At 35.5% G+C, this 25914-nt stretch overlaps 1 protein-coding gene across 3 annotated transcripts in view; it reads left to right on the plus strand.

The window, feature by feature from the left end:
• ACBD6 (acyl-CoA binding domain containing 6) overlaps positions 1–25914 on the plus strand; it is a 202239-nt gene that overhangs the window by 71159 nt on the left and 105166 nt on the right. For all 3 annotated transcript variants that reach the window (XM_042924611.1, XM_042924612.1, XM_042924613.1), the window contains exon 5: positions 15259–15364. In XM_042924611.1, coding sequence (XP_042780545.1) covers positions 15259–15364 — 106 coding nt within the window. The remainder of the gene's footprint in view (positions 1–15258; positions 15365–25914) is intronic.

Raw genomic sequence — 25914 nt, forward strand, 5'->3', positions numbered from 1 at the left:
CGAATGAGGAGTAATTTTTAAGTGGAAAATTGGGTTCACCCAAATTTATTTAAGGGAAATATCTATCTTTATTGAATAAAGAGTAAATTGTACCAAATATGTATGCTGCACTCTTGCAGAAGAGTTTGCTGACATTATCTCCCACATGAAGATGTAATGATAGGACTCTGGGGAAGCATTCTAGGAGGAAAGTTATTGCTTCCACTATGAATCAAAAACTTTAAAAGCTCATAGTTTCCCATTCCTGACCAGTCATTTGGTACTAAAGGTCCTATCTTGAATCTGTTTGCAGAGTAAGCATATCATTGTTACAGATTAAATGTTTATTTGGGGTGGGATAGGGGAAGGCTGATGAGAAATGGAGGGGAAAAAGATACTTTTTAAGGCTGATTTGGAATACATTTGCCACTCTGATCCCTTTTTGGGACCCTGAGAACTCTGAGGAGCTCATACAGTTTTGAGGAAGCATAGTTTAAAAACTTTTTCAGAGTTAAACCCCCGCTTCCCCTCAGCCCTTATATAGTGGTTTACTTAATTTGTATATTCTGTCTTTAGAGTCTTCTAAAATTGGCATCTTAGAACTTTAACCCTACCAATCAAAATTTATTAAGTGTTTAAATCAAATCAGTAAAACCTTTAGAGTCATTTTTCTATATATTAAGAGGAGAAGTTAGTCATTCCTTCTGTTTTCCTGTAAGTCCTTTATTCACACTTGTTACAGCATTTATCACGTTATAACACATTAAATAGAAGTTTTAAAAAGCCTATATCCTGGAGTGCCTGGATGGCTCAGTTGATGAAGTGTCAGACTTCGGCTCAGGTCATGATCTTGTGGTTCATGAATTCAGGCCCCGCATCACGCTCTGTGCTGGTGGCTCAGAGCCTGGAGCCTGCTTCAGATTCTGTGTCTCCCTCTCTCTCTCTCTGCCCCTCCCCTGCTCACGCTCTGTATCTCTCTCTCAAAAATAAATAAACATTAAAAAATAATAATAATAAAACCTTGTATCCTTTCTGTTGAATTTTTAGTTTTTGGAGGCCAAGGATCATATTGTATCCATTTCTGTGTTTTGAGTGTCTGAGGAAGTTCCCAAAACTTAGTAGGTTATCTAGTAAAAGTACCCAGAACTCAGGAGGTATCCATGGCTCTTCCTTCAGGGAGCTGATAATTCAATGATTGTTGCTCACATAGAGTTAACCTAGTGTTCATATCATAAAGCAAAGAGTGCTGGTTTGGTTTTCTTGTGATAATACCCATACTCACTTATTTTCCTAGGCAGTTTTTAAAAATGTGTAAGCTATTTCCTTTCCTAGTTAGATTAAATTAAGATTATGTCTTGACTTTTTAAAAAAAATCATTATACTTAACTTTCTAACAGTATCAGTTGTCTATAAACAATAGTGATCTTTATTTTGTGTGCCAATTTCCTTAAGGGCTCCCAAAGCCTAGTACTTTTCCAAAAAACATTCTGAGTACAGTTTCTTTTGGAATGTCCAGTGACATGGCTGATTACAGTTAAACATTACTCCACTGGAAGTGAAAGTAAATATCTGGATAATTGGTGTATTTCTAAGACAGAATTAAACTATCCTGGAAGAGTTAACCTACCTGCTTATCCTCCACCCAGTTCCTAAAGAAGTCACTCTTAGATTTAAATCAAATATTTAGAATTTTGACCATGAGAAACAATAACAAAATAACACAGCTTATTTTCATAAAGTACAGATTTGAATTCATCTCCTCACACATTTATTATGAATCTGTCAGACAAACATTGTGGATATTTGTGCTTCCCACCTTCACTTTTGAATAGTATGTTCTTAGTATTTTTGGCATCTATAGTATGTTTAATAAATACTACTCCTTAATCCGGTGAAATATGAACCTCTGCTAGGGACAAAACTGATTAGTCTTGGCCTTATTTTTTTAAGTCATCTAAATTTTCATTCTCTTGGTGTGTATTTTGGAACATATGATTAAGATATGAAACAGTAGGAAACATGAATGTGAACCACTGAAAGCCTTTTAACTGTTTCAGATGTTAATTTTGTCACTACTAACGGAATCACAACACTTAGTCATTTTCTTGTAATCGAGAAGTCATTTTACAGTTGAACAGAATTCCACTATAACAAACTAGATCATGATAAAAATCATTCTAAACTGAAATGTTGATTATTTCAGTAATGGAGTAGAGGTGGTCCCTGTTGTTTCTAAAGTATAAAAATGCAGTTGCAGCAATGAAAACAGGCTGTTTGTTGGAGTTTGTGTAATCAAATTTTGCTTGTGCTTAGGTGACATATATCTGGTATTTTATTTTTCCAACAGGAAGTTGTGCTTTAACTAATTGCTAATTGCAGTTTCTTGGCAGAATCACGCTCAACTGAAGTGAAAGTGACAGGTTTTAGAGTTTTAGAAATGTCAAATGGCAAACTTAGGTGAAAGGAAAAGTTTTCTTCTGTAGAACCATTTTTTTAAAAACCACTAAAAAAGTATTTTGAAGATCTGTTTTAGATACTTTAATATATAAACCTCTAATTTTTTCCCCCGTTTTTGAAGATCAGGAAAATCAGTATCTAATAAACTCATGTATTAAGGCTTGGGCTCCATTTTTGTGGCAGTTTTCCTGACTAATGTGTATTGTAGGTGATAAGTTAAAGGCCCATTTTCATTTTATTGTAAATGTTCTTGAGCCAAGGGCCACTGGGGCCAATTCTGAGCTTGCTCCTTGCCTGTTGTGGTTCTGACCCTTATTTCCACTCTGTCACAGAAAGTGACAATATCATGTCATAGATACAGATCTCTGTGTTAATATTCTAGAGCCCTGACACCAATTTTTCATTATGAAGCTGGTTAATTGTTCTGTAGTATAATGGAGGAGATACAGTGTGAGGCTAATTAAATACCAAAAATTATGAAGCCGGACTGCCAGCATTCAAATGTTGATTCCCTCAGTAGTTCTGTGACCTTGGACAAGTTACTTTATCTACAAAATAGGGGTAACTGTATTACCTTTCTCATATGACACTTATGTGAATTATTTGAATATGTATACATAGGCATCCTAGAATAGTACCTGGCACAAAATGAGTTACTATGTAACTTTTAACTTTTATTAACATTGTTATACTCAGCACAACCCCCACAACAGGAACCGACAGCACAGGGCTCAGGTTATGAGCTAAAAATCACATGTCAGCCTGGTTATAGAATTAGGTACAGGTTGTTTGCTTTTGCAAGAGAAAATGGAAAACAAGGAAGAAAGAGCCAGTGCTATTAGAATCTGTATTAGAACTATAGAAACAGGAGAGTAACAAATCTTTTAACTCAAAGACAGTTGCTCTAGACTTGAGATCAGTTGTGTTTCATTTATACTGCAGATGGGCATAAAAAGCTCTGATTAATAAGCATAGGGCTTTGCAAAGAGTCAAATGCTTCTGCACTACATATACTGACTCACTTAATAAGAAACCACTTTTGGTGACTTGTATACTTAGAAGGTTTTATCTAGAAGATGGCACATAAACTGAGAAATTAGGGCAAGAATTAAAAATATAATAAATGAAGCATGTACAGTGTCCATTCTACCCTGCAATAAGATTTGGTCCTCCTTGTTATATTTTGTACTTTGATGCTATGTAATCTATCAGAATTTTATTAATCCCACTTAGACAGGCAGCCATCTGGACCTTCTCTAAGCAAGACCAGACCAGTATACAACCAAAATGATTGATGGGCTCTGGAATTGATTAGTTGTTCTGTGAGACAAATGAACTGTTTTGGCAGAAAATACCAGAGGTCACTGCTGTGGTCAGACACAAAAGCCTGTAGAATTTTAAAGAGATGCTTTCATCATTGACTTAGAAAGTTAAAAATTTTAAACAGTAATGGATTTTGAAAATATTTAAGAATTATCTTTTTATTGGCTGCTCTTTAGTTCTGAATATAAAGTGGAATAATATAAATATAATTCACAATAAAAGTGATTATACTTTAATTTTGTATTTGTGATGAAAATATGAACTGGAATGATAGTCGTATAGAGGCCTATCACTTACACATAAATTGTACTCTAAAATTTTCCTGAAAGAGGTGTGATTGGAGAAAAAGCTACAACATATATTGTTTTATTTTTAGGTGATTTATAAAATCAGATGGTATAAAACTCCATTCAGTTATGTATTCAGCTTCACATCGTTAGATAGCAATCTATTTGAACAAATCTATGTAAGACTCCAAAGCTTTAAGAGAATGTGTTATACATATTTGTACTTTAAAATTTGAATATTTGGATTTTTTTGCTTTCAGTTGGCTAAGTCTTTCTGGGATACTACTGTCCCATTGCCACCACTGTCCTTAGCACCAAAAAGATTATCCTGCTTCCTTACATCTGTTTGGCTGGTAGTAGTGAAAACCTTCCCTGTTTCACTGTGTTGCCCATGATCAACATTGTGTTAACACTTTGGTGATAGGTGATAAATTGGATGACATATGTCTTGTTACATTCTGGTTATTCTTTGAGGACTACACAAGTGTGTATAGGCAAGTGGGCAACTCCCCCTTGAGAATCTGACTGCTCAGAATGAACTTGAGTTATGGATTTATTCAGCCTGTAAAACCTCAGCTGGCATAAATAATTGAGAAAGCAAAGGTTTTTCTGTGGTGCATACCTCAGGGACTCATGGCTCCCTTCCTCCTCTCTACCCTCCTTTCTTATGAAAATGATCCCAGTTGCACTCCTAGATAATAACACACCAAGCAATTAAAAGCCATGGGTGGCTGGAGAGAGGAGAAAAGGTTTAGTTAATGAGCTTTTCCTCTTCCAGTGCCCAGGAGAGCCTTAGGAATGACAAGGCGATTAAAGCGAAGAGATAATTATAGATTATGTGAAAATGGGTCCCTTGAGACAAGCAGGTCTTGCCATAAACAGTAACTGTTGTAAGAGTCTCCTGGCTCTCATATTCACCCTTTTCTTACGTGCTTAATTTAGCTCCTGTGTACTCAGTGTCCTGATGCCAACCAAGCATCTAGGCAGATCCACCTGTTTGTAGATCAACAGCCCTTTCTGAACAAGAGGTCATTCCTCAACTAAAACCATCATCTTCTCCTCTCTCCTTTTCTTTTTTCTTTATTCTTCCCCCTCTTCCTTTTCCTCACTTTGTTGTCTCTTTTCTCTCTGCTCCTCTAATCTTATCCATATCCTTATATAGTACTTGTGAAATGCTAGACACTTAGACTTGTTTACAAAGTTTAGTCTGTGTATGCACTATAAAGATGCATATGAGTTATGGGTTTATTGTATCCATTATAATAAAAAGTGGTATATGTGTTACACATAATATAAATAAATGTTTTCTGCTATTTAAATGCTTTAGAGACATAAAGATATTTTAAAATGTTAGCAGAGATGTTAGCATTGTGAAATAGTCATCTTCTTCATTATCATTTAATTATTGTCACCTATTCTGTCAATACTGAAAGCAAGCAATTTTGGTTCATTACATTGCCTTTTGATTTATAAGAACTTTGCTGATTGCATTGTATACAGTAATAAATGATTGGTGTTTGTTAAAGTTGGAATTCTGTGTGAAAAGGACATTGTTATATTACATGATTTTATTTATAAATTTTACCCAATATAAAATTTTATATATGTATTAGGTAAGTATTTTACCAGTATTTTATGTAAAATATGTCATTTCTAGGTCTCTTATGTCACACTGGTCTACTGTCTCCTTTATCCCTTACTATATCAAAAATTCTGTTTCCTCCTGTTCCAAAATAATTCAGATCCACCTAGTTTTCATTATCGCCACCATTCTGCCTTTTGCAATACTGTCACTAAACAGTCATCGTCTCTTGGCCAGGACACTGCAGAATGGTTTGAGAACTAGATTCCTTTTTCCTTTCCTGCCTCCTCCCCAGATTTATAACTCATATCATTGTGTCACTCTCCTACTTGAAGCCCTTTTAATGGTTTCTTATAGCGCTTAGGATAAAGTCTAATATTCTTTAACATTTCTTACAGGGCCCTTCATCATCTCATCTTATGCCAGTTTCTCCCCCGCCCCACCCCCATACTGACTCTACTCCACCTACATTGGCGTATTTTTATTTCCTTGGAGGTCTAATTAACATTTGTTAGATGAATTGATTGATAGTGTTATATAAAGGTATATGAGAAATGACCCCAGTGTACAACATGTGTTAAAATCTTAATAATATCAGCTAACATTTATGGACCACTAATTATGTGCTAGTTACTATACTACATGTGTTATATATATTATTTCAGTTAATCTTCAGAATGATCCTTTAAGCTGTAGGTATTGATATCCCTATTTTACAGATGAAGAAACTTAGAAAAGTTAGGTTACTTGACCAAGGTCACGTGGTTTGTACTCTGCTGTTGCTACACTATACTGCCTCTGAGATGGTTGAGGAATCCTTGTGTTCTGCAATTAGTGAAATTAATTTTGATAGTTGTTATTATACGAACAGAGTGAATATCTTCAATTTAAACTTTTAAAGCCCTTTTCCGTTTGTTTTTTAAGATGTGCTTTACCAGTAAAATTATATCATCATTATACTGATGATGTTTCTTTTGAATTCATTGACGTTATTGATTTTAGACTTACCTTAATGTTTGAGAATGTAACTCAGCTCTATAGAGCCCGTTAGCCAAGGATTCTATAGATGTTTCTGATGTGGCCACTGGTTTTCCAGGATTTGATCAGAATTAAAATAAACTTTTTCATATGGACATTTGAAGTATCAGAAATTTTAATCAACTATTTTAGAGTTAAGTAGGTTTTAAGAGGTAGAAATGCATTTTTAGTAACTAGTGTCTATAAATCATGGCTAGGTAACTTCTCCAGAATAAGAGGTTATCTTCAAGAAGTACCTGGGACATTGATCTTTCCTTTGTCATTGCTTCCTTGAAAAAATGTGAGAAAAATACATTAACAGCATATTAACAACTTAAATAAGATAACAGATAGAACTTTTTATTTAAGGCTTTTTAAGAATTTTCTAGACCTACCAATAAGTACGCTATAATATAACCCTGTCGAAAATATTTATTATTTGGTGAAGAAGATATTGTCGTTACCACATAACATGAAGGGAGAAAACTAACTGGTTATGTACTATAACTGTGTGAAAGTAATTGCAGATATAGTAGCAGTCTGAGTGGGAGGATTGTGATTCATTATCTATAAGTTCTTTCATCATTCACCTGTCCTTTTGGCACTGTGTATTTTGAACCTACCTATTTTATTGACTCTAAAACACCACTGGTTTAAATACCATTAAGAAAAAATGCCACTAATTAATTGTAAGAGTCTACAGATTATAAGATTCATCAGAAATGTTAAATATGAAAAAATTTGTGCTTTTTGTTTTTTTTTTTTTTTTTTTTTTGAGAGATCTTGCAAGCAGGGGAGAGGGGCAGAGGGAGGGAGGGAGAAAATCCCAGGCAGGCTCCATGCCCAGCATGGAACCCAATGTGGGGCTTGATCCCACAACCCCAAGATCATGACCTGAGCTGAAATCAAGAGTTGGATGCTCAAATGACCAAGCCACCCAGGCACCCCATTATTTGTGTTTTAGAATCAATGAAACATGGCAACTTTAACAAAGAGTTTCTCGATGTCTTTTTGCCATCTAGGATTTCAGAAATTATTTTAAGAACAACACTGCAAACAACAAAAACCCCACTTTTGTAAGTGTCTTGATCTGAATGCTAGGTTTCTTGAGCTTAGTTACTGCCCCAGCATTGTTTGCCTCCTCTAGGGCATATGACCAAGGTATTTCAGAGAGGATGTACTATTTACAAGATTTTATCTGGAGGACCATAGTATAGACTCTCATTTATGGTCTTTGTAAGATTGATACTCGAAAACAGTGTTTTACGATGAAATTAACATCCAAAATTTTAATTAGATATTAATTAAAAGTGGGATTTTTTGATGTGCTAAATAGGACAGCTCTGACTACTATTTAATTCTTGAGATAGGAGCTGACTTTACCAATTTGCTTCTCCCAGATAAGTCTTTCACCAGCTTTGCTAAAAACCTTTGAGTAAGAACAGACTTTTTCTTTCAAGAGAGAAGCAACTATAAACAAAGTTAAGATATGCTTGTATTAATTTTTTTATATTTGTAAATTAAAACATTCTTTTTTTAAGAATACAGAGTATCTTAATTTCTATGTAGATATTTTATCTCCGTTTCTAAGGTATTGATAGTTTAGTCATATCAAAGGTTATATTTAGATATATATGAAGTAAAGGTTGTACATTTACATATAAAATACAAAGGTTATATAAAAAAGAATTAGCATTAGACTTTGGGCTTTGTATTTAGCCTACAATGATAGAATGTTGATAATTTAGTCAGTGAGATCAGTAAGATGACATAATTATTTCCTAAAGTTGTATTTGGGCAGAATAGCAAGTCTTTACCTTTCAGATTGACAACTTCTGGCCATATACTTGTCAAGTGAATTAAGAACTTAAATTCCTACAAAGAAGGTAGTATTCAGCAACAGCACTACTAAATTTTGTAAGACAGGGAGCAGGCTTTCATCCTAGAAAGACTGGCTCCTAAGGAACTTCACAGTGTGTTTTTAGTGAATTTATGTCCATTCTTCAATCTCAAAGATCTAAAAAAAAGACACGTAGGTGAGCAGACTCTCAGAGACAGAGTAGTATAATAAAATTCATCTGAAACTGAGGTGTAAACTAAAAAAGGCTTATTTATTTACCAAAAGCTGTGTCTTTGTAGTAATCCAAGTGTTTAGGTACCCTGGGTACCCTTTAAGTATTCAGGAACCCAGACAGACAGATTAATAGGTGACCATTTGTGAATATGTAAATAGGTGAACCATTTTAAGAGTTACTTTAACCAAGGTTCTAATGAAGCCTCTTGAACAAACTGTCTCCCAGCAGAGAAATAACTCAGGATTTTTTTCCCCCGCAAATTAATTGTTTCTTTTGGTCCGAGTTCAAAATTGGCTTCACTTTTCCCCTCCTATGGTTTATTGCTAACCTTACCTCCTACTGAGGATAGTTGCTTTTTCAGGTTGGTTGGTTTGTTTTAGATATGCTAAGGTTAGTGTCTGACTCCAGTAGCTCTTTGGGTCTATATCTGGTATCTAATTTATCTCTCAACACTCTTGAGCGCTTTTTGTTGTTGATGCTTTTCCTTTTCTTTCTGTTCTTTGGAATATTCTTTCTGTTCTTCAGTAACCCAGCTGGCTGGCTGGTCAGTTCATCTTCCAGAGAGATAGGATGTAACGTCAACTCTTCTGTAGTGCTTTATTTGATCATCCTTAGTGGATTAGCCCACTCCTTATTTCAGGCCTCTACTTTATAGAATATTGGGCTAATTTGACACTCAAAACAACTTTTTGCTATTGTAGTCCCTAAGAGAATTTTGGAAGACTATGTTCTCCTTTAGAATTTTATGATAACATCTAAAATTCTTATTTAAAAGTTTAAGTGTATTACAAAGGGCACAATTTCTGGTGTTTTGTAAATTATGGATTTTATAAGAAGAGATTTTATTTTGAAAGAGAGTGCAAGCTTGTGAGTGGGGGAGGGGCAAGGGGAAGGGAGAGAGACTCTTAAGCAGGCTCCACACTCAGTGCAGAACCTGACACAGAGCTCTATCTCACAACCATAAGATCATGACCTGAGCTGAAACCAAGAATCAGACACTTAACCAACTGAACCATGCAAGCACCCTGTGCAAATAATGAAATTTTAAAGTAAATAGATCACTCTTTTAGGTGAATCTAAATACTATAATGATAATCCATTTTTAAAAAGTCTTGCTTTGTTTTTTTGAGAGAGAGCAAGAGTGGTGGAGGGGCAGAGGGAGAGGGAAAGAGAGAATCCTAAGCAGGCTGCACCACCCATTGTGGAGCCTGTCCCAGGACTATGTCTCACAACTGCAAGATCATGACCCGAGCTGAAATGAAGAGTTGATACTCAACTGACTGAGCCACCCAGGTGCCCCTATAATCCGTTTTTTAAAGTACATGAGCATACTACCATTGAGAGGAGCTGGGAAATGGTACGCAAGATCTCTCTGTATTATTTCTTATATTGCATGTGAATCTTCAGTTGTCTCAAAATAAAAAGTTTAATTAAAATTCTGATCTTGATTTAAAAATACGTGAATAGGGTCTTTAACAGAAATTTTATGTCATTCCCTTTTCTCCTTTAATTCTACTTCTCCCACACAATTGTATTTTAAAGTAATACATTTTTATGTAATCTTATTGCACTATCATAATTCTCTGTAACAAAAATATGTGTATAAGTTGGACTTTTTTAGAATGTAATTTTCTTTGACCCAAAACTATGCATTAAATCTTTTCCCATTTGAGTTATCACTTTAATTCCTCCTTTTTTTGTTTTTAATGTTTTGTTTTATTTTTGAGAGAGAGAGCATGTGCATGAGAGCAGGAGAGAGGCAGAGAGAGAGGGGACAGAGGATTCAAAGGAGCCTCTGTGCTGACAGCAGAGAGCCCAACATGGGGCTCGAACTCACAAACTGTGAGATCATGACCTGAGCTGAAGTCAGATGCTTAACCGACTGAGCCACCCAGGTGCCCCATCACTGTAATTATTCCTATACAGCTGATCAACATACATCATAAATATTATTAAAAAATTATTAAACATAAGTAAACTTTAATCTAAAATAGGTCTTAATGAGGTGGGTGAAGCTTTTAAAAATAGTTTAACACAAAATACTACTTTTTATTAAAATGAGAGATCAGCATCAAGTCTGTTTTTAGCTTTGTTTATTTCAGCCCTTCCATTCTCTAACCTTAGCTATAGAATGTTTCCCAACGCCAATTTTTCACCAGAATTGTCCCTTTATTTAGTACCAAGGAAGGTTTTCTATCTTGGGCTAATACAACCTACGTCTGATTTTTCCCCCAAACCTTTTCCAGTATATTAGTTAAACAGAGTATGTCTAAGCAAAAGAGTAACAGGCTTGATTAATAGTCATTGCTAAGTCTTATGGTTACACTTCTTACAAGTATACCATACTAAGGAGAGAGGTATATGCCTTTCTTATATAAACTAGGAGGGGTGTGATCAGAGCAGAGGGAATTTTGAGAAGGAGAATGGTGATAAAATATTTACCACAGTAGTCTCTTCAGGTAGATCAGTTAAGGAAAAAAAAAATGCATTTATTTCCAAGTTTGAGCTGTAAATAGATTCACTTAAAATTTTTCTTTTCTTTTTTAGCTTAAAATTTTCATACCTGCATATCCCTTTATTTATTTTATTGTTTAAATTTTTTTATTTTATTTTAGTGAGAGAGTGTGAAGGGGAGAGGGGCAGAGGGGGGGGGAGAGAGAGAGAATCTCAAGCAGGCTCCATGCTCAGCTCAGAGCCCAACATGGGGCTTGGTCCCATGATCCTGGGATCATGATCTGAGCCAAAATCAAGAGTTGGACACTCAACCAGCTGAGCCACCCCAGCGTCCCAATTACCTGCATATCCCTGTAAAGGGCTTTGTGTGCCTCCACAGAGCATGCAGGTCCACATTCCTTAGTTTGAGGATTAGTGACATTTGTTTATTTATATTTGTGTGGGTACTGGCTTACTCTGTGTTTTCCTTCATTAAATAATTTTTCATTGCCTATTTACTGGCATTCTATTTTTTATCTGATTGTGAGTTGCTTAATATATAAATTGAATTGAATATTTATTGAATGTATCTAGGAAATAGATATCTGAGCTAGTCCCATAAATGTATTTTTTTAATTCTATAGAATCGGTGAAATAGTAGCTAATGGACTTTAGGTGGCCTGTTATGAGACCTGTTTGAAATATTCTTTGTTTGTTTATTTTTGAGAGAGAGCATGTGCGAGAGTGGGGGAGGGGCAGAGAGAGAGAGCGAGAGCGAGAGAGAGAGAGAGAGAGAGAGAGAAAAGAAGGGAGGGAGGGAAGGAATCCCAAGCAGGCTCCATGCTGTCAGTGCAGAACCCATTGGGAGGCTCAATCTCACAAGCTGTGAGATCATGACCTGAGCCGAAATCAAGAGTCGGACACTTAACTGACTGAGCCACTCAGGCACCCCTGAAATATTCTTTTGGTAGGAAAATGCAATCTTTGTAGAAAGTGGTACAGATAATATTTTTATGAGTGTGCAAAGATCTGTTCTTCCTATGATTGATGAAAGACAACCATACTTAAACACCATTCCTCTTTCCATAAGGGTGTGTTCTCATATTTCAAAAGAATTTCAGAGAAAACCAGTGACTTTTCTTCCCTTCAGATACACAATTGTGTATTCTGTCAATTTCCAAAAATTTGGAGTAGAGAGAGACATTCTGTCTTTTGCTAGGGATATTGGGATATCCTTGAGGGTAGCATCTTGGCCATAACTCATGCTTATCCATAGAGAATGGATAACGGTCATGTTATCACTCATATTCAGCAAAGAGAGGAAGATAGCTGGCCAAGAATTATGGGAGAAAGGAAGATAAAGTGAGAAGATGTGGAAGAGAACTAACATTTATTTAGGCTCTACTGTATTTGGTAATGGCTGAGTTCATTTGCACGTTTTATTTAAAGTAAGTGTGTGTATAGAGGAAAAGATTGCCCATGGAATACTTTATTAACAGGGAAATGTAGAGGGGAAAAGAGAATTTGATTTGTAAACTGTACGTAATCTTGCTGACAAGAAAAGAGATGTGGAAAGATGTTGCTCCAGATGTTTCTTCATTTGGGACACTAGGTGGTGACATTGTATAAAGACAGCTTGGTTGCTGGCACGGAAGAGAGTCAAAACTGGGAGCAGGGAGAACTGTATTAGCAACTAAGCCCAAGAGTGTCAATTTTCTTTTTTATCTTAGTCACTTAACTTTGTAATACATTTGTGGTGATTTTACTAAATTTCTTTTTCATATTTAATTTGCATTGTGTATTCTACCCATAAGTATTTTTTAAGTCGTTTATGTGCCCGACATACTTTGTGGTGATAACAGATGACAAACTGGTATTCAGATAAAAAAAAAATGTTCCTGCCCTCCAAAACATTCACATATCAAAACAAAATAATTTACGTAAGTGCTACATATAGGAAATATTGAAAATGTAAAATGAGTAAAATAACATTTTAAATAAGTTTGTACTATTTACTCTTTTACTGTTTATGGCCTAAGTATACATACACATTTGGGATTCAGGAAGAGAGACCTCATAGATTCAGAAAATCCTCTCATCTGTGAATAACCCTTGTGCGTTACTGGGTATGGGTAACTTACATCCCAGGGATCTTCCTTACTTTCCTTTCTGTTCCTCACCACTAACTTTCCATTATTTCCAAGTTCAAAACAACTAGGGAATAGTGTTTTTTTTGTTATGACTTCAAATGATACAGTCCTTTCTCTCATAAAGTTGCTGCCTCTTGAATTAGAGTGCTCTGTCTTACTGGATTGGAGGAAAACAGGTCCTTCTTATTCCCAAGTCAGAATTCTTAATATGCTTTTTCATAGAAACAGTGGTTTTTTTGTGTGTGATAAATATAGCTGAAGTGGTATTATATGCAGCCTTAATTTTAAAAATCATACTTCTCCTTTCTGGGGTTTTGGCCTCAGACTTACCTATTTTCTTTCAGAAAAAGTGATCTGGAAAAGCGTTTTCTCTTCTGTAAAATGGACATTTTCGAGAGACCATATGTTCCTTTTCTTCCTGGAAATCTACCTGTTTTTCTCCAGCTTAAAGCAGGCTGTTTCCCCTGTGTACTCGTATAAGCCTTTTTAAAGATCCATTTTATTTTATGTTAATTGTATATGGATTTTATCATCCTAACTGTATTGAATGTAAAGTTTCTTGTTCATCTGTTACTAAACGGAATCTTGCCCAGTGCCTTTGCATGTAGTAGGTGCCCAGTTAAATACAGCACTTGCATAAGGAAAGCTTAGATGGTTAATGCTAAAGTAGTGTGTTTTAAGTTAATTACCTCTGAGTGGAAATAACTTTTTATAGGGTATAAGGTATTTAAATTGGCTTTTAAGATAGGAAGACTCCTATGGCCAAGTGCTTGCATTAGTGATGAATAGAAGCTATGGCCCTGCAGGTTGTAAAACATATTACTATAATTTTTGAAATTCATCTTGCGTTCTTTTATGCCTGTCGAGAATGTGTAGTCCACATATAGAACAGTTTCATGGATAATATTCCAAATTACTGGTCCTTTTGAGAATTACTGATTTTTTGAGACTCTCATTGATGCTATCCCTTACCCCCACATACACACAGCACGCTCAGAAAAATGCACACACATTTACACAATTCTGTATACTGTTTCAGAGAACTCATAGATCTCATGTTAACTTCTACATTAGGTTGTAGAATAGACTAGCTGGCTAGTCTAGATGTAGCTCAATACAATAGAAAAACATACCATATGCAAAATCAGCTGATCTGAGTGAGTTCTAGCTCTTGTTCTACCTTCAATAAATGTGATGCCATTTGGCAGGTCGTATAGTCTCTCCTTACCTGTTTCTTTTTTGTGTGAAGTTGTTGGATAAGAGTGAATGAATTTAGTCGATCAGTATACTTAGAAGAGCACTTGTACATAGTATGCTTCCCAGTTTTTCTTCCTAGTCTTTGCTTCTAATATCTCATAAAAGATTGTGAATTCTGTGATGTTTTAATTATCTTTTCCTTAGGAAAATTGCTTTTTGTCTTTCCTTTAAGAAAATTACATTAGTGTGTGTGTGTGCGTGTGTGTGATTGTGTGTGTGTGTGTGTGTGTGTGTGTTTGCATGAACTTGAGTAGCAGCAATCAGCTTATTCTGTTATCCTGTAAGAAAAGTAATAAGCTGTGTCCTGATTTTTTAAAACCTCTGTGTAGACAATAGTAAGTAACCTTGTTACTGCAGTGCTATTTACTGAAAATTCTGAGTCAGGAAATTTGTGCCTGTCAGTGTGTAAAAAGGAACTGGGGAGAGGAAGAGCGCTGAGAAAAATGTACTAAAGTGTTATATCATTGTATTAGTGTAACTTGTTAAAGCAGATGAAACTTTTCCCTGTAATTATAGTTGCTAACAACTTTAGAGATGGGATATATTATGTCTTATGGAAAATCCATTATTGTTCATGTAAAATTCTTCATGAAAACAGAAATTCCATTGATGTTTGTCAGCAGTAAACAAGTTATGTTAAAAATATGTAACTTTTATGAATTACCTAGTAAAACACTTTTTATTTTTACTCTAATTAGGGAAGAAGACAAAAACATATTTGATTACTGCAGGGAAAACAACATTGACCATATAACCAAAGTCATCAAATCGAAAAATATGGATGTGAATATGAAAGATGAAGAGGTATGGAAAACATGCCTTGTTAATTATTTTTTTATGCCTGCTGTTCTGCCCCAGTGTTTTTTTTTTGAAATGGCTTATGAACTACAACTCAAAATACAGTGTAAGATTGTATCAGAATATTTATGTGAGATAGTGTCACTCAGTTAAGATGCTTTCTATGTATGTGTCCATCATCTTTCTGTTGATGTTGTGTAAGTTACTAGCTGAAGCTTGGTGCAGTCAAGTAACTTGTTTCTTCACAATAAAGGAAGAGACTGTTAACTTAATAAGTGAAATCTGTAGATTATATAAAAATATTTTTAAATACGTTTCACATCTTCTATCATCACAACTTCTATCATTGTACTTTTTTTTATTTAAAGATTTAAAAGACATTTTTTTAAATTTAATGTTTGTTTATTTTTAGTATATGTGCTGCTGAAGCGAACACTAATGTTTGTTTATTTTTGAGACAGAGAGAGACAGAGCATGAACGGGGGAGGGTCAGAGAGAGAGGGAGACATAGAATCCGAAGCAGGCGCCAGGCTCTGAGCTGTCAGCACGGAGCCTAGCGTGGGGCTCGAACTCGCAAACCGTGAGATCATGACCTGAGCTGAAGTCAGATGCTTAACCAACTGAGCCACACAGACGCCCCACTGTCATTGCATTTTGAACAAGTATATTGTCCTTTGCTCAGTAAATATATTTCTAGAATACTGTGTGTCAGAATTTTGGTAAATCCATTCATTTAAATGTGATCCCGCTACTTAAAGGGAGTCTGTACTAAATTATTTTGTAAAATATATTACTTTTTAATTTATTTGGTTTGTGAATAAAACTGTTTACATACAGAGCTTAAACTGTCCCTGAGTTACAGTTGTTAAAATAGGGAATAAAATTTACTAATTCAGTTTTAATCATTTTACTTACTCTTTGATAATGCAGTGTAAAATGATTGAAATGACCGAAAGGTGGTGATTGTTAGGAGGTGCTTCTTGCAGTGATCATAGATAATGTGAGGAGTAGATAAATAATCAATGTATGTATTAATTGAGAGCTCTTTATACAGGTTAGGCCTTATTTTTACCTCATTTTCAGGCGATATCTTTCCTGTAATACATATTGTCAATGACATCTGGAACTGAAAATGTAAGACTATAATTCTGCAGTAAAGGGGGACCAGTAACAGTTGTGTTCTCCCCTAAGTAATGAAACAAACAGCTAAGAGAGATGTGGGTGGAGAAAAGTAGATTGTGAAATAATAAAACCAGGTCGGGTTTTTTTTAGGCTTTTTTTTTTTTTTTAATGTCTATTTTTGAGAGAGAGGGCCTGCATGTCCACACGTGTGTGAGCAGGGGAGGGGCAGAGAGAGAGGGGGAGAGAGAATCCCAAGCAGGCTCTGTACTGTCCTCGCAGAGCCCGACATGGGGCTCAATCCTACCAACCGTAAGATCATGACCTGAGCCGAAATTAAGAGTCAGACACTTAAGCGACTGAGCCACCCAGGTGCCCCTAAAACCAGGTCTTTTGATTCCCACTAGGATGGGTTTTTTTGCCTTTCTGGATTAGACTACATTTTTGTCCCACTAAATCAGGTGTGACTGCTTTCCTTGATTTTATTGTTTTTTATTTTTGTACTTGTGAGTTAAGATTTTTATAAAATTAATACATGCAGGTAGTTCAAAGAAAATTAGTTCTATAAGTCTTATAACAAAAAAACATATTCCTTTGCTTGCACCCTTCTCACATTGATTCTAGCTCCCTTGAGGCAAAAACTCAGTTCTTTTAGTTGTTTCTTTTGCAATTTACCTGCATAATTCTAAATAATATACTTATATCTCTTGACATTACTGATTTTCCTCTATGTTATATTAGGATTTAGCTGTTTTACTCATATTCCCCACTCCTTCTCTCCCCACCCTCCTAACAACTATATCACAACTTCTAGTTTCAGCTTTCTGATTGCATCTCTATAGAATCAATGTTAAAATATTATTTTATAATTGTAATATAGCTATAAAGTAATTATGTTATTATTACTATGTAAATTATGTTCATTGCTGAGCCATAAGTGGTACTGTATGTACTAGTCAGCTTTTGCTGTTAGCCAGATTTCAGTGGCTAATAACTACATTTATTTCTTGCTCATATTTCAAAAGAGTTTGGGATCAGTCAAGGCTCAGCTGGGTTTGCTAACCTTATTTGGGTTCAGTTCATCTTAATTCAGCTGTCTTCTCATTCTCATACTGAGATCCAGTCTTAGTGGATAAACACTATCTGGGGCAGAACCAAAGGCAGACAGAATCAGACCCCACACATACATTTAAAACTTCCGCGTGGGAGTAGCATGTGTCACATCTACTCACATTCCTTCAGCCAAAGCAAGTCATGAGGCCAAACTCCAAGTCTGTATGGTAGAAAGCCTATTCTGATTATGGTGGGAAGGAAATGAATAATTATAAATTATGAATAATGCAGTCTATATACCATGGCACAGCATTCTGTTTTTCTTAAGGCTAATAGTTACTTCTTTTTTGTTTTTTTGTGTTATATCTTCTGTGTTTCTATCATTAATTCTTTCCTCAAATTGCCCAAAAGAGGTCTTCTCTGCAGATGTGCAAACACATCAGGTAATCAATCCCATATTGTTTTAGTGATAGCCCTTCTGGAACTCTCCTTTCTTCTTTAATCTCCATTGGTTGTTCTCTAGGCCTGTTGCATAGATGTCATCCTGGGATGATGCTTTACCACTGTCCTGGGAATTCTCTTCCCTTCTCTCCTGGATTCTTCTGTTTTCTGGATCCAGGGTCTTTATCTTTTATTGTTTACTTCCTTGTTTGGATGAAGTGTCTCCTTCAATAGCTTCCTTTTTTATTTGTTTCACAGTCTTGATGGTGCATTTCTTTCAGTAGCTTCTTGAGAAAGATAAACATTTTGAGATCTTCCTTGTTGAAAATGTTTTATCAGAGTTTTTGGCATATTCCACATGCTCAATAAATATTTGATGAACTAATGAATGATTCAGTGAATAATTAGAAACAGTATAATTGTGGTGAGCTTGACTACATGGGTTCAAGTCTTGCACTATCATTTCCTAGCTATGTGACTTTTGTCACGTTTATTCTGTGTCTCGGTTTCCTAATGTGTAAAATGGGGATTGTGATGGTACCTGTGTTAGCATTGTTTTGAGGATTATGTTAATATGTATAAAGTACTTAATACTGGACACACACATAACAAACTGTTATCTGTTAGATCGATGAAAAATATGAAAACAAAAGTTTTTATTTTGCCTTCACTTATTGCTTCTTCTCTCTTCTCGTTTTCTTTATGTAGATCCAAGTTATTATTTTCCTTCTAAAGAACTTCTTTTAACATTTTTTCCAAAGTCTGCTGACAACAAATTCCCTCAATTTTTGTTTGCCTTCATTGTTGAAGGAGAATTTCTCAGGATACATAATTCTAGGTTGGTGGAGCTTGTTTTCAAAACACTTAAAATATTTCACTCCACTCTCTTATTGTCTGCATGGTTTCTGAGGAGGAATCAGGTGTAATTCTTATCTTTGTTCATTTATAAGTAAGGATTTTTTTCCTCTGCCTTCTTTTAGGATTTTTCTTTGTCTTTGACTTTTTATGATTTGAAAATAATGTGTCTAGGTGTAGGTTTTTTGACATATATATATATATGTTTATTTTTATTTATCATGAGAGAGAGAAAGTGAGAGCAGGGGAGGGGCAGAGAGTGAGAATCCCAAAATATATATTACATGTATATATATATATTACATGTATATATACATTTTTTTTGGTTTATTTTTATTTATCATGAGAGAGAGAAAGTGAGAGCAGGGGAGGGGCAGAGAGTGAGAATCCCAAACAGCCTCCTCACCATCATTGCCTAACCTGACACAGGGCTTGAACCTGTGAACCATGAGATCATGACCTGAGCCGAAGCCAGATGCTTAACTGACTGAGCCACCCATGCGCCCCTGACCTTCCTGGATCTGTGGCTTGGTGTGCAGCATTCATTTGCAGGAAATCGTCATTGTTTTATATTCTTCTTCTGTGCCTTTTGTTTCTTCTCCTTCTGGTGTCCCCATTATGTATACGTCACACCTCTTGTAGTTTTTACACAGTACTTGGATGTTCTATTCTGTTTTTTTTCAGTCTTTGTTCTCTTTGCTTTTCAGTTTTTTAGGATTCTGTTGGATATATCCTCTAGCTCAGAGATTCTTTCCTTAGCTGTATCCAGGCCACTAGTAAGCCCATCAAAGGCATTCTTTATTTCTGTTACTATTTTTTTTTAATCTCTAGCATTTCTTTTTGTTCTTCTTTAGGATTTCTATCTCCTTGCTTACATTGTCCATCTGTTCTTGCATGCTGTCCATTTTATCTGTTAGAGTTTTTAGCATATTAATCATAGTTTAAATTCTTAGCCTGATAATTCCAGTATCTTTGCCATGTTTGGTTCCAATAATTGCTGTCTTTGAATTGTGTTTTTTGCCCTTTGGTATGCTTTGTAATTTTTACTGATAGCTATACATCATATACCAGGTAAAGGGAACTTTTTAAAATAGTCCTTTAGTAATGTGGTGGCAAGGCGTGGGGGAGGGGAAGGGCTCTGTTGTCCTGTGATTAGGTCTCAGTCTTTAATGAGTCTATGCGTCTGGACTGTGAATCCCAACAAGTGTTTCTTTTTTTCCTCCCTGCTTAGGTGGAATAGGATGGCTAGAGTGGGCTAGATTTGAGTATTTCTCTTACTCCAGGTCAGTTGGCTCTGATAATACCCCAGCAAGTTAGACACTAGTTAACTAGTTTTCCCTGAAGGCAGACCTTGTTAAGAACAGAGTGCTCTGGCATATTTTAGAAGGATTCATTTTCCCCTCCAGAAGTGGGAGGGGAGTTTTCTTTGAAAGTTACTTTGGGAACCTGGCCAAGCTCCTGGAGGTAAATCTCACAAAGATTTCTACCTTCCCCACCATGAGTAGATCCCCCTGGAGTTTTTAACTCTCAAGAGTTGTCCGCACTGAGCCTTTAGCAATTTGTCATTATATTTTCTGCCTGGCACTGGTTCCTTGGGTGGTTTTCACTTGTGAAGCTCTGCTCTACAAAGTCGAGTCACCTGTCTGTCTCTTTAGTCTTGGGGGCAGTGATTTGCCCTGTGTCCTCCCCTCTCTTATGGATCCAAGAATAGTTGATTTTTCAATCTGTTCAGCATTTTGCTTGTTGTTAGGATGGAGTGGCAACTTTCAGCCTCCTTATATTTGGAACTGGAAACTCGAAGTCCACTTAACTTTTCAAGGTCACTTTTTCCCTGGAATGTATTGTGCATGTACTAGATGTTCCCTATGAGAACTTTCCATCTTTCAAATAATAAACTTTATATGGTGTGTGTTTTAGTTCACAGAGTATTTTCACTTATCTTCCCAACAATCCTGTAAGTAGATGCTATCCTCATTTTACAGACAGGAACTAAATCAGAGTTGTCAAATACATATAATTGCTAAGTGGAAATGGGGGTCTGAGAGAGTGTTCTTTTTGCCACTGGATTTAAGAAGGACGTACAATTTCCAGTTGACCCTGCTAGTGTTATGCTCTGATTTGCAACAATTTCTTTTATCAAATAGTCCTAAAAGGCAAATGTACACATGACCTTTGCAAAGATCATTGGACAGCAGTCATAGGAATAAAATGTCTAGAACACAAATAGCTTCCACTAACACAATTTTTTTAAAGATAAAAGGACCTGATAAAATGTATTGCTTCTGTCATTCAGTTACTCTGGTGTAGTATGGCTTCCCAGGTCTTCCAGTTTGTTACCCATGCAGCTACCTTCACCCCCAGCCTGCCAGAACATTGTGTTTCCATGAACAGATGAAGTGCTTACACATTCATAGACTGAGACGCCAAGAATTCAGTTGGGTTCTCTCATTGCTCCAAGCAGATTTCTGCCCTCTCAGCCATGACATCTCAGGCTGGGCCTTGAATACTGATGGCAAGACTTTTATTATTAATCAGGGATTGGTATGAATTAATTTAAGAACATGAGGGAAATGAGAGCTTAAAATTAGAATCAAACTTAACATCCTAAATAAAATAAATGGTATTGCTTCATGACTTTTAAAGCTCTAGCAAATAAAACAACTTGTTAAGCCTTGATGATGAGCTAAAAGTATGCAATGTCAGAATTAAATTGCTAGCAAAATACTTTTAACCCCTTTATTTAAAAAAAAAAAGGCATTTCCCTGCTATAATAAGTTGGGTGACAATTACAGTTTTGAAAGGACATCCAGTTCTTTGTGTCTATCTATTTGATATTTGAGCTTGAGAGATTTCATTACTGATTGCCTAGGATTCTTTGGGGTGGTATATGACTTTATTTAAAATGTTCATCCAGCAAGTTCAGCCCAATTTCATTCTTGCCCTTAGATGACTAAAAATTACATTTATTGCACTTAAAATTTGCTATAAGCTCATAAAGAAATTTAATTATAGTCATAAAATGATAAGTCAAAATCATAGAAATTTAATTTATAGTCATAAATGACTTGCTTGCATTTCCACATATTGAAATAAACACTCATATACTGCTGGAAATATATATGTATGTATATTTGGATCTATAACTATCATGGCACATGAACCTATATATAAAATGTATTTAAAATAATCATATTTTATCATGAAGTTAATTTATTATGAATAAGTATAGTTCCTGGTGTGTGTGTGTGTGTGTATAATTCATTCAAGCTGTAATTACTAATATAGTAAAGCATGTATTTCTTTTTTTTTAATATAATTTATTGTCAGATTGGCTTACATACAATACCCAGTGCTCATCCCAACAAGTACCGTCCTCAATGCCCATCACCCATTTTCCCTCTCCCCACACCCCTGTCCACCCTCAGTTTGTTCTCTGTATTTAAGAGTCTCTTGTGGTTTGGTAAGACATGTATTTCTAATATGAGAAAATTGTGTGGTGTTTCCAGCTGATACAGTAATTAGGACGTTGTGTTTCCCATAACAGAAAAAAGTTTTGTAGTTAACTTTTCTGTACCATTGTCCATGTTTATTGATTCTTTCAAATGCTTTGAAGGAAGTTACCTTTCTCTTCATTCCTTTCCCTTCTTGCTTTGTTTTGAATTTGTGGCTCATATCACAATATAATTTACATGCTTTTGCCTTAGAAACTGCTGAAAAACCTGGTAAAATTGAGAACATAAACCTGACAAGCAGAGTCCATACACTGAGGCTAAATTTATGGTTTTATTTAGGATTTGAGAAAGGAACAAAATGTATTTTTTTAAATAACTCTCTACATTTGAGTATATGTTATTTTGGTTGTATATTTATTTGATTTAAATAGTAATTTGAAGGAATTTGTTCATTCACACTAATAATTGAGAAGTGCATTCTAAACTGTCATATTAGTTTCATTTGCATTAATGCAGCAGCACCATTTCAAAATGTAGCCTAACTTTACATCAGAAACTCAGAATTAATACAAAATCAGAAAAATAGTAAAAGTAGTTTAAATCTTATGCTCTTTTTGGCAACTTACTTTTTATTTATTTTTATTGTAACATGTACATAACATAAAATTTACCATCTTAACCATTTTTAAGTGTGCAGTTCTGTGGCACTAAATACGTTCACATTGTTGTGCAACTACCACCACCATCCACCTACAGAACTTTTTCATCTTCTCCACCTGAAACTCTGGGTTAAACACTAACTCCCCATCCCTCCCTGATCTCCACCCCCTGGCAACCACCATTCTACTTTGTGTCTCTGTGAATTTGACTACTTTAGATATCTCATGTAAATGGGATCACAAATATTTGTCCTTTATGACTGGCTCGTTTCACTTAGCATAACGTCTTCAGGTTCATCCATGTTCTCGCGTGTGTCAGAATTTCCTTCCTTTTATATGTATTTATATAGTATTGCATTGTATGTGTATACCACATTTTGTTTATCCAAATATCTGTCCTTGGACACTTGAGTTGCTTTCATATTTTGGCTGTTACGAATAATTTTGCTGTGAATGTGGGTGTAACAAATTTTTGTTTCATTTTTTCCCAGCACTTTATTATGAAAAGTTTTAAATGTACAACAAAGTTGAAAGGGTTTTACAGTGAACATCTATATACCTACCACCTAGATTCTACCAATATTTTACTATGCTTGCTTTATAAGTATCTATCCACCTTTCTATCCATCAATTGATCTATCTCATTTGATGCATTTCAGAGTATTTTGCTTCCATCTAAATGCTTCAGCATCATATCATTAACTACAATTCAGTATTAGTTTGATTTTTAAGATAGCATTTACAAACAGTGAAATGCACAAGTCTTAACTGCACATTCGATTAATTTTGATAAATGCATATACCTATGTTACTGAAGCTCCTGTCAAGATATAGAACATTACTGGGGCACCTGGGTGGCGCAGTCGGTTAAGCGTCCGACTTCAGCCAGGTCACGATCTCGCGGTCCGTGAGTTCGAGCCCCGCGTCAGGCTCTGGGCTGATGGCTCAGAGCCTGGAGCCTGTTTCCCATTCTGTGTCTCCGTCTCTCTCTGCCCCTCCCCAGTTCATGCTCTGTCTCTCTCTGTCCCAAAAATAAAAAAAACAAAAAACAAAACAAAAAAAAAAAAAAAAAAAAAAAACGTTGAAAAAAAAAAAAAAAAGTACGTCATCATTATAAAAAAAAAAAAAAAAAAAAAAAAAGATATAGAACATTACTATCACCCCCAGAAATTTCCCTCATGCCCCTTCCCAGCTGGTTTGTTCTTCTAATTCCAGAAAGGTAACCACTGTTCTAACACTTTTTCTACATAGATTGATTTTATGTGTTCTAGAACTTTATATAAATGGAATCATAATACTTTTTGTGTAAGTTTTCTTCCATTTAGTGTAATGTTTTTGAGATTCACCCATTTTGTTGTGTAGATCAATTCTTTTTTTTTTTTATATTGCCAAATAATAGTCCCTCAAAATAATATATTATTACTTAATCTATTGTCTTGTGATGGACACATGGGCTGTTTTCATGGCAACTTATTATTGCTATTATTACTTATTTTATACAGGATAAAGTAATATCTCCTTTACTTATTTCTTCACTCTTAAGTTGCTACCAGCATGGCTTAGTAACTCCTTGTGAAAAGATTTTTTGTTTTAAATCCTTCTCAATTCCCTGATAACAGCAACACCATTTCTCTTTACCTTAGATCTTAGCCAGTGAAAGAGATCAAGTAGTTGCTCATTTTAAATATGTATCACACATATTGGTGTGTGGTGTTCTTCTTAATGCTGGTAAATAAATTATCCTACAGGGAGCCGCTGGCTTCCATGCTAGGTACATTTGGAGACCTTAAACTGCCTCCCAGTCCTAATCCTGTATTTAAGTTTTTTGTTTTTTGTTTTTTAATTTTTTTTAACATTTATTTATTTTTGAGAGACAGAGTATGAGCAGGGGAGGGGCAGAGAGAGAGGGAGACACAGAATTCGAAGCAGGCTACAGGCTCCAAGCTGTCAGCACAGAGCCCGACACCGGGCCCGAACTCACAAACCGTGAGATCATGACCTGAGCCGAAGTTGGACACTTAACCGACTGAGCTGCCCAGGCGCCCCTGTATTTAAGTTTTTGAAACAACATTGTCGATTCATTATTGAGAGGGATTGTGACATTGTGTGGTTTCTGGTGCTTGCAGGTGAGGAATTGTCACTGTAGCCAGCTGCTACAGCAGCAGCAAAAGGTGGAAGATAAGGATAGGATAGAGGAGATAGAGACATGGAAGGTTATTGGTAGCTGACGTCAGCCTCTACTACAATTGTCAATTTAAATACAGTTCTTTTGCAGAGAGAAATTCAAGTCGATTTGTTTACCATATTTCATTTGCACAGAATGGCAAGTGACAACTCTTAGAAATTTAAACATACCCATTTTGCCAGGTTTTTGTTTTTGTATGGTGTGTGTTTTGTGTCTGTTCACAAAATACTATAAGAACATCAAGACTCATTTTATAATGTATTCTCTTTTTGTTTAATTTGTACATCAGGAGAAAATCTAGTTTTAAAAAATTCTACAGTTTATAAGGGCAAGTAACTAAGGATATCAAAGAAGCATTTAAAATATTAAGACCTGCTCTGTATTTTCGAGAAGGTATGAAAGTAATACCACTTAATAGGTTAGCTGCCACGCTGCACTTTCCAAGCACTTAAGTCATTCATCTGTCTGAGGTAGGACAGTATCTGCACCCGTGGTTAACAGATGAGAACTCTTTTCTTTTTTACCCCCTGTGTGTTAACTGTATTTGAATTCCAGAATTTATCCGGAGCTCTCCAAATAGTGCTTGTAAGTCTTCTTATGGCCACAGATTCCTTTTAATAATGGCTTCCCCTCTAATCTCCTAAATACTTGTAAGATATTTTTTAAGAGAGTTGTTAAAACTAGAAACAAAGATTGTCACCTTTTGTGGTAGCAGTAAAAATATATTTAATTTGAAAATGTGTAGGAGATTTTATCATTTATAGAAGATAAAGCAATTATATAAAAAATGCA

The sequence above is a fragment of the Panthera leo genome, chromosome F3 (genome assembly GCF_018350215.1).
Source record: "Panthera leo isolate Ple1 chromosome F3, P.leo_Ple1_pat1.1, whole genome shotgun sequence".
Taxonomy (NCBI): domain Eukaryota; kingdom Metazoa; phylum Chordata; class Mammalia; order Carnivora; family Felidae; genus Panthera; species Panthera leo.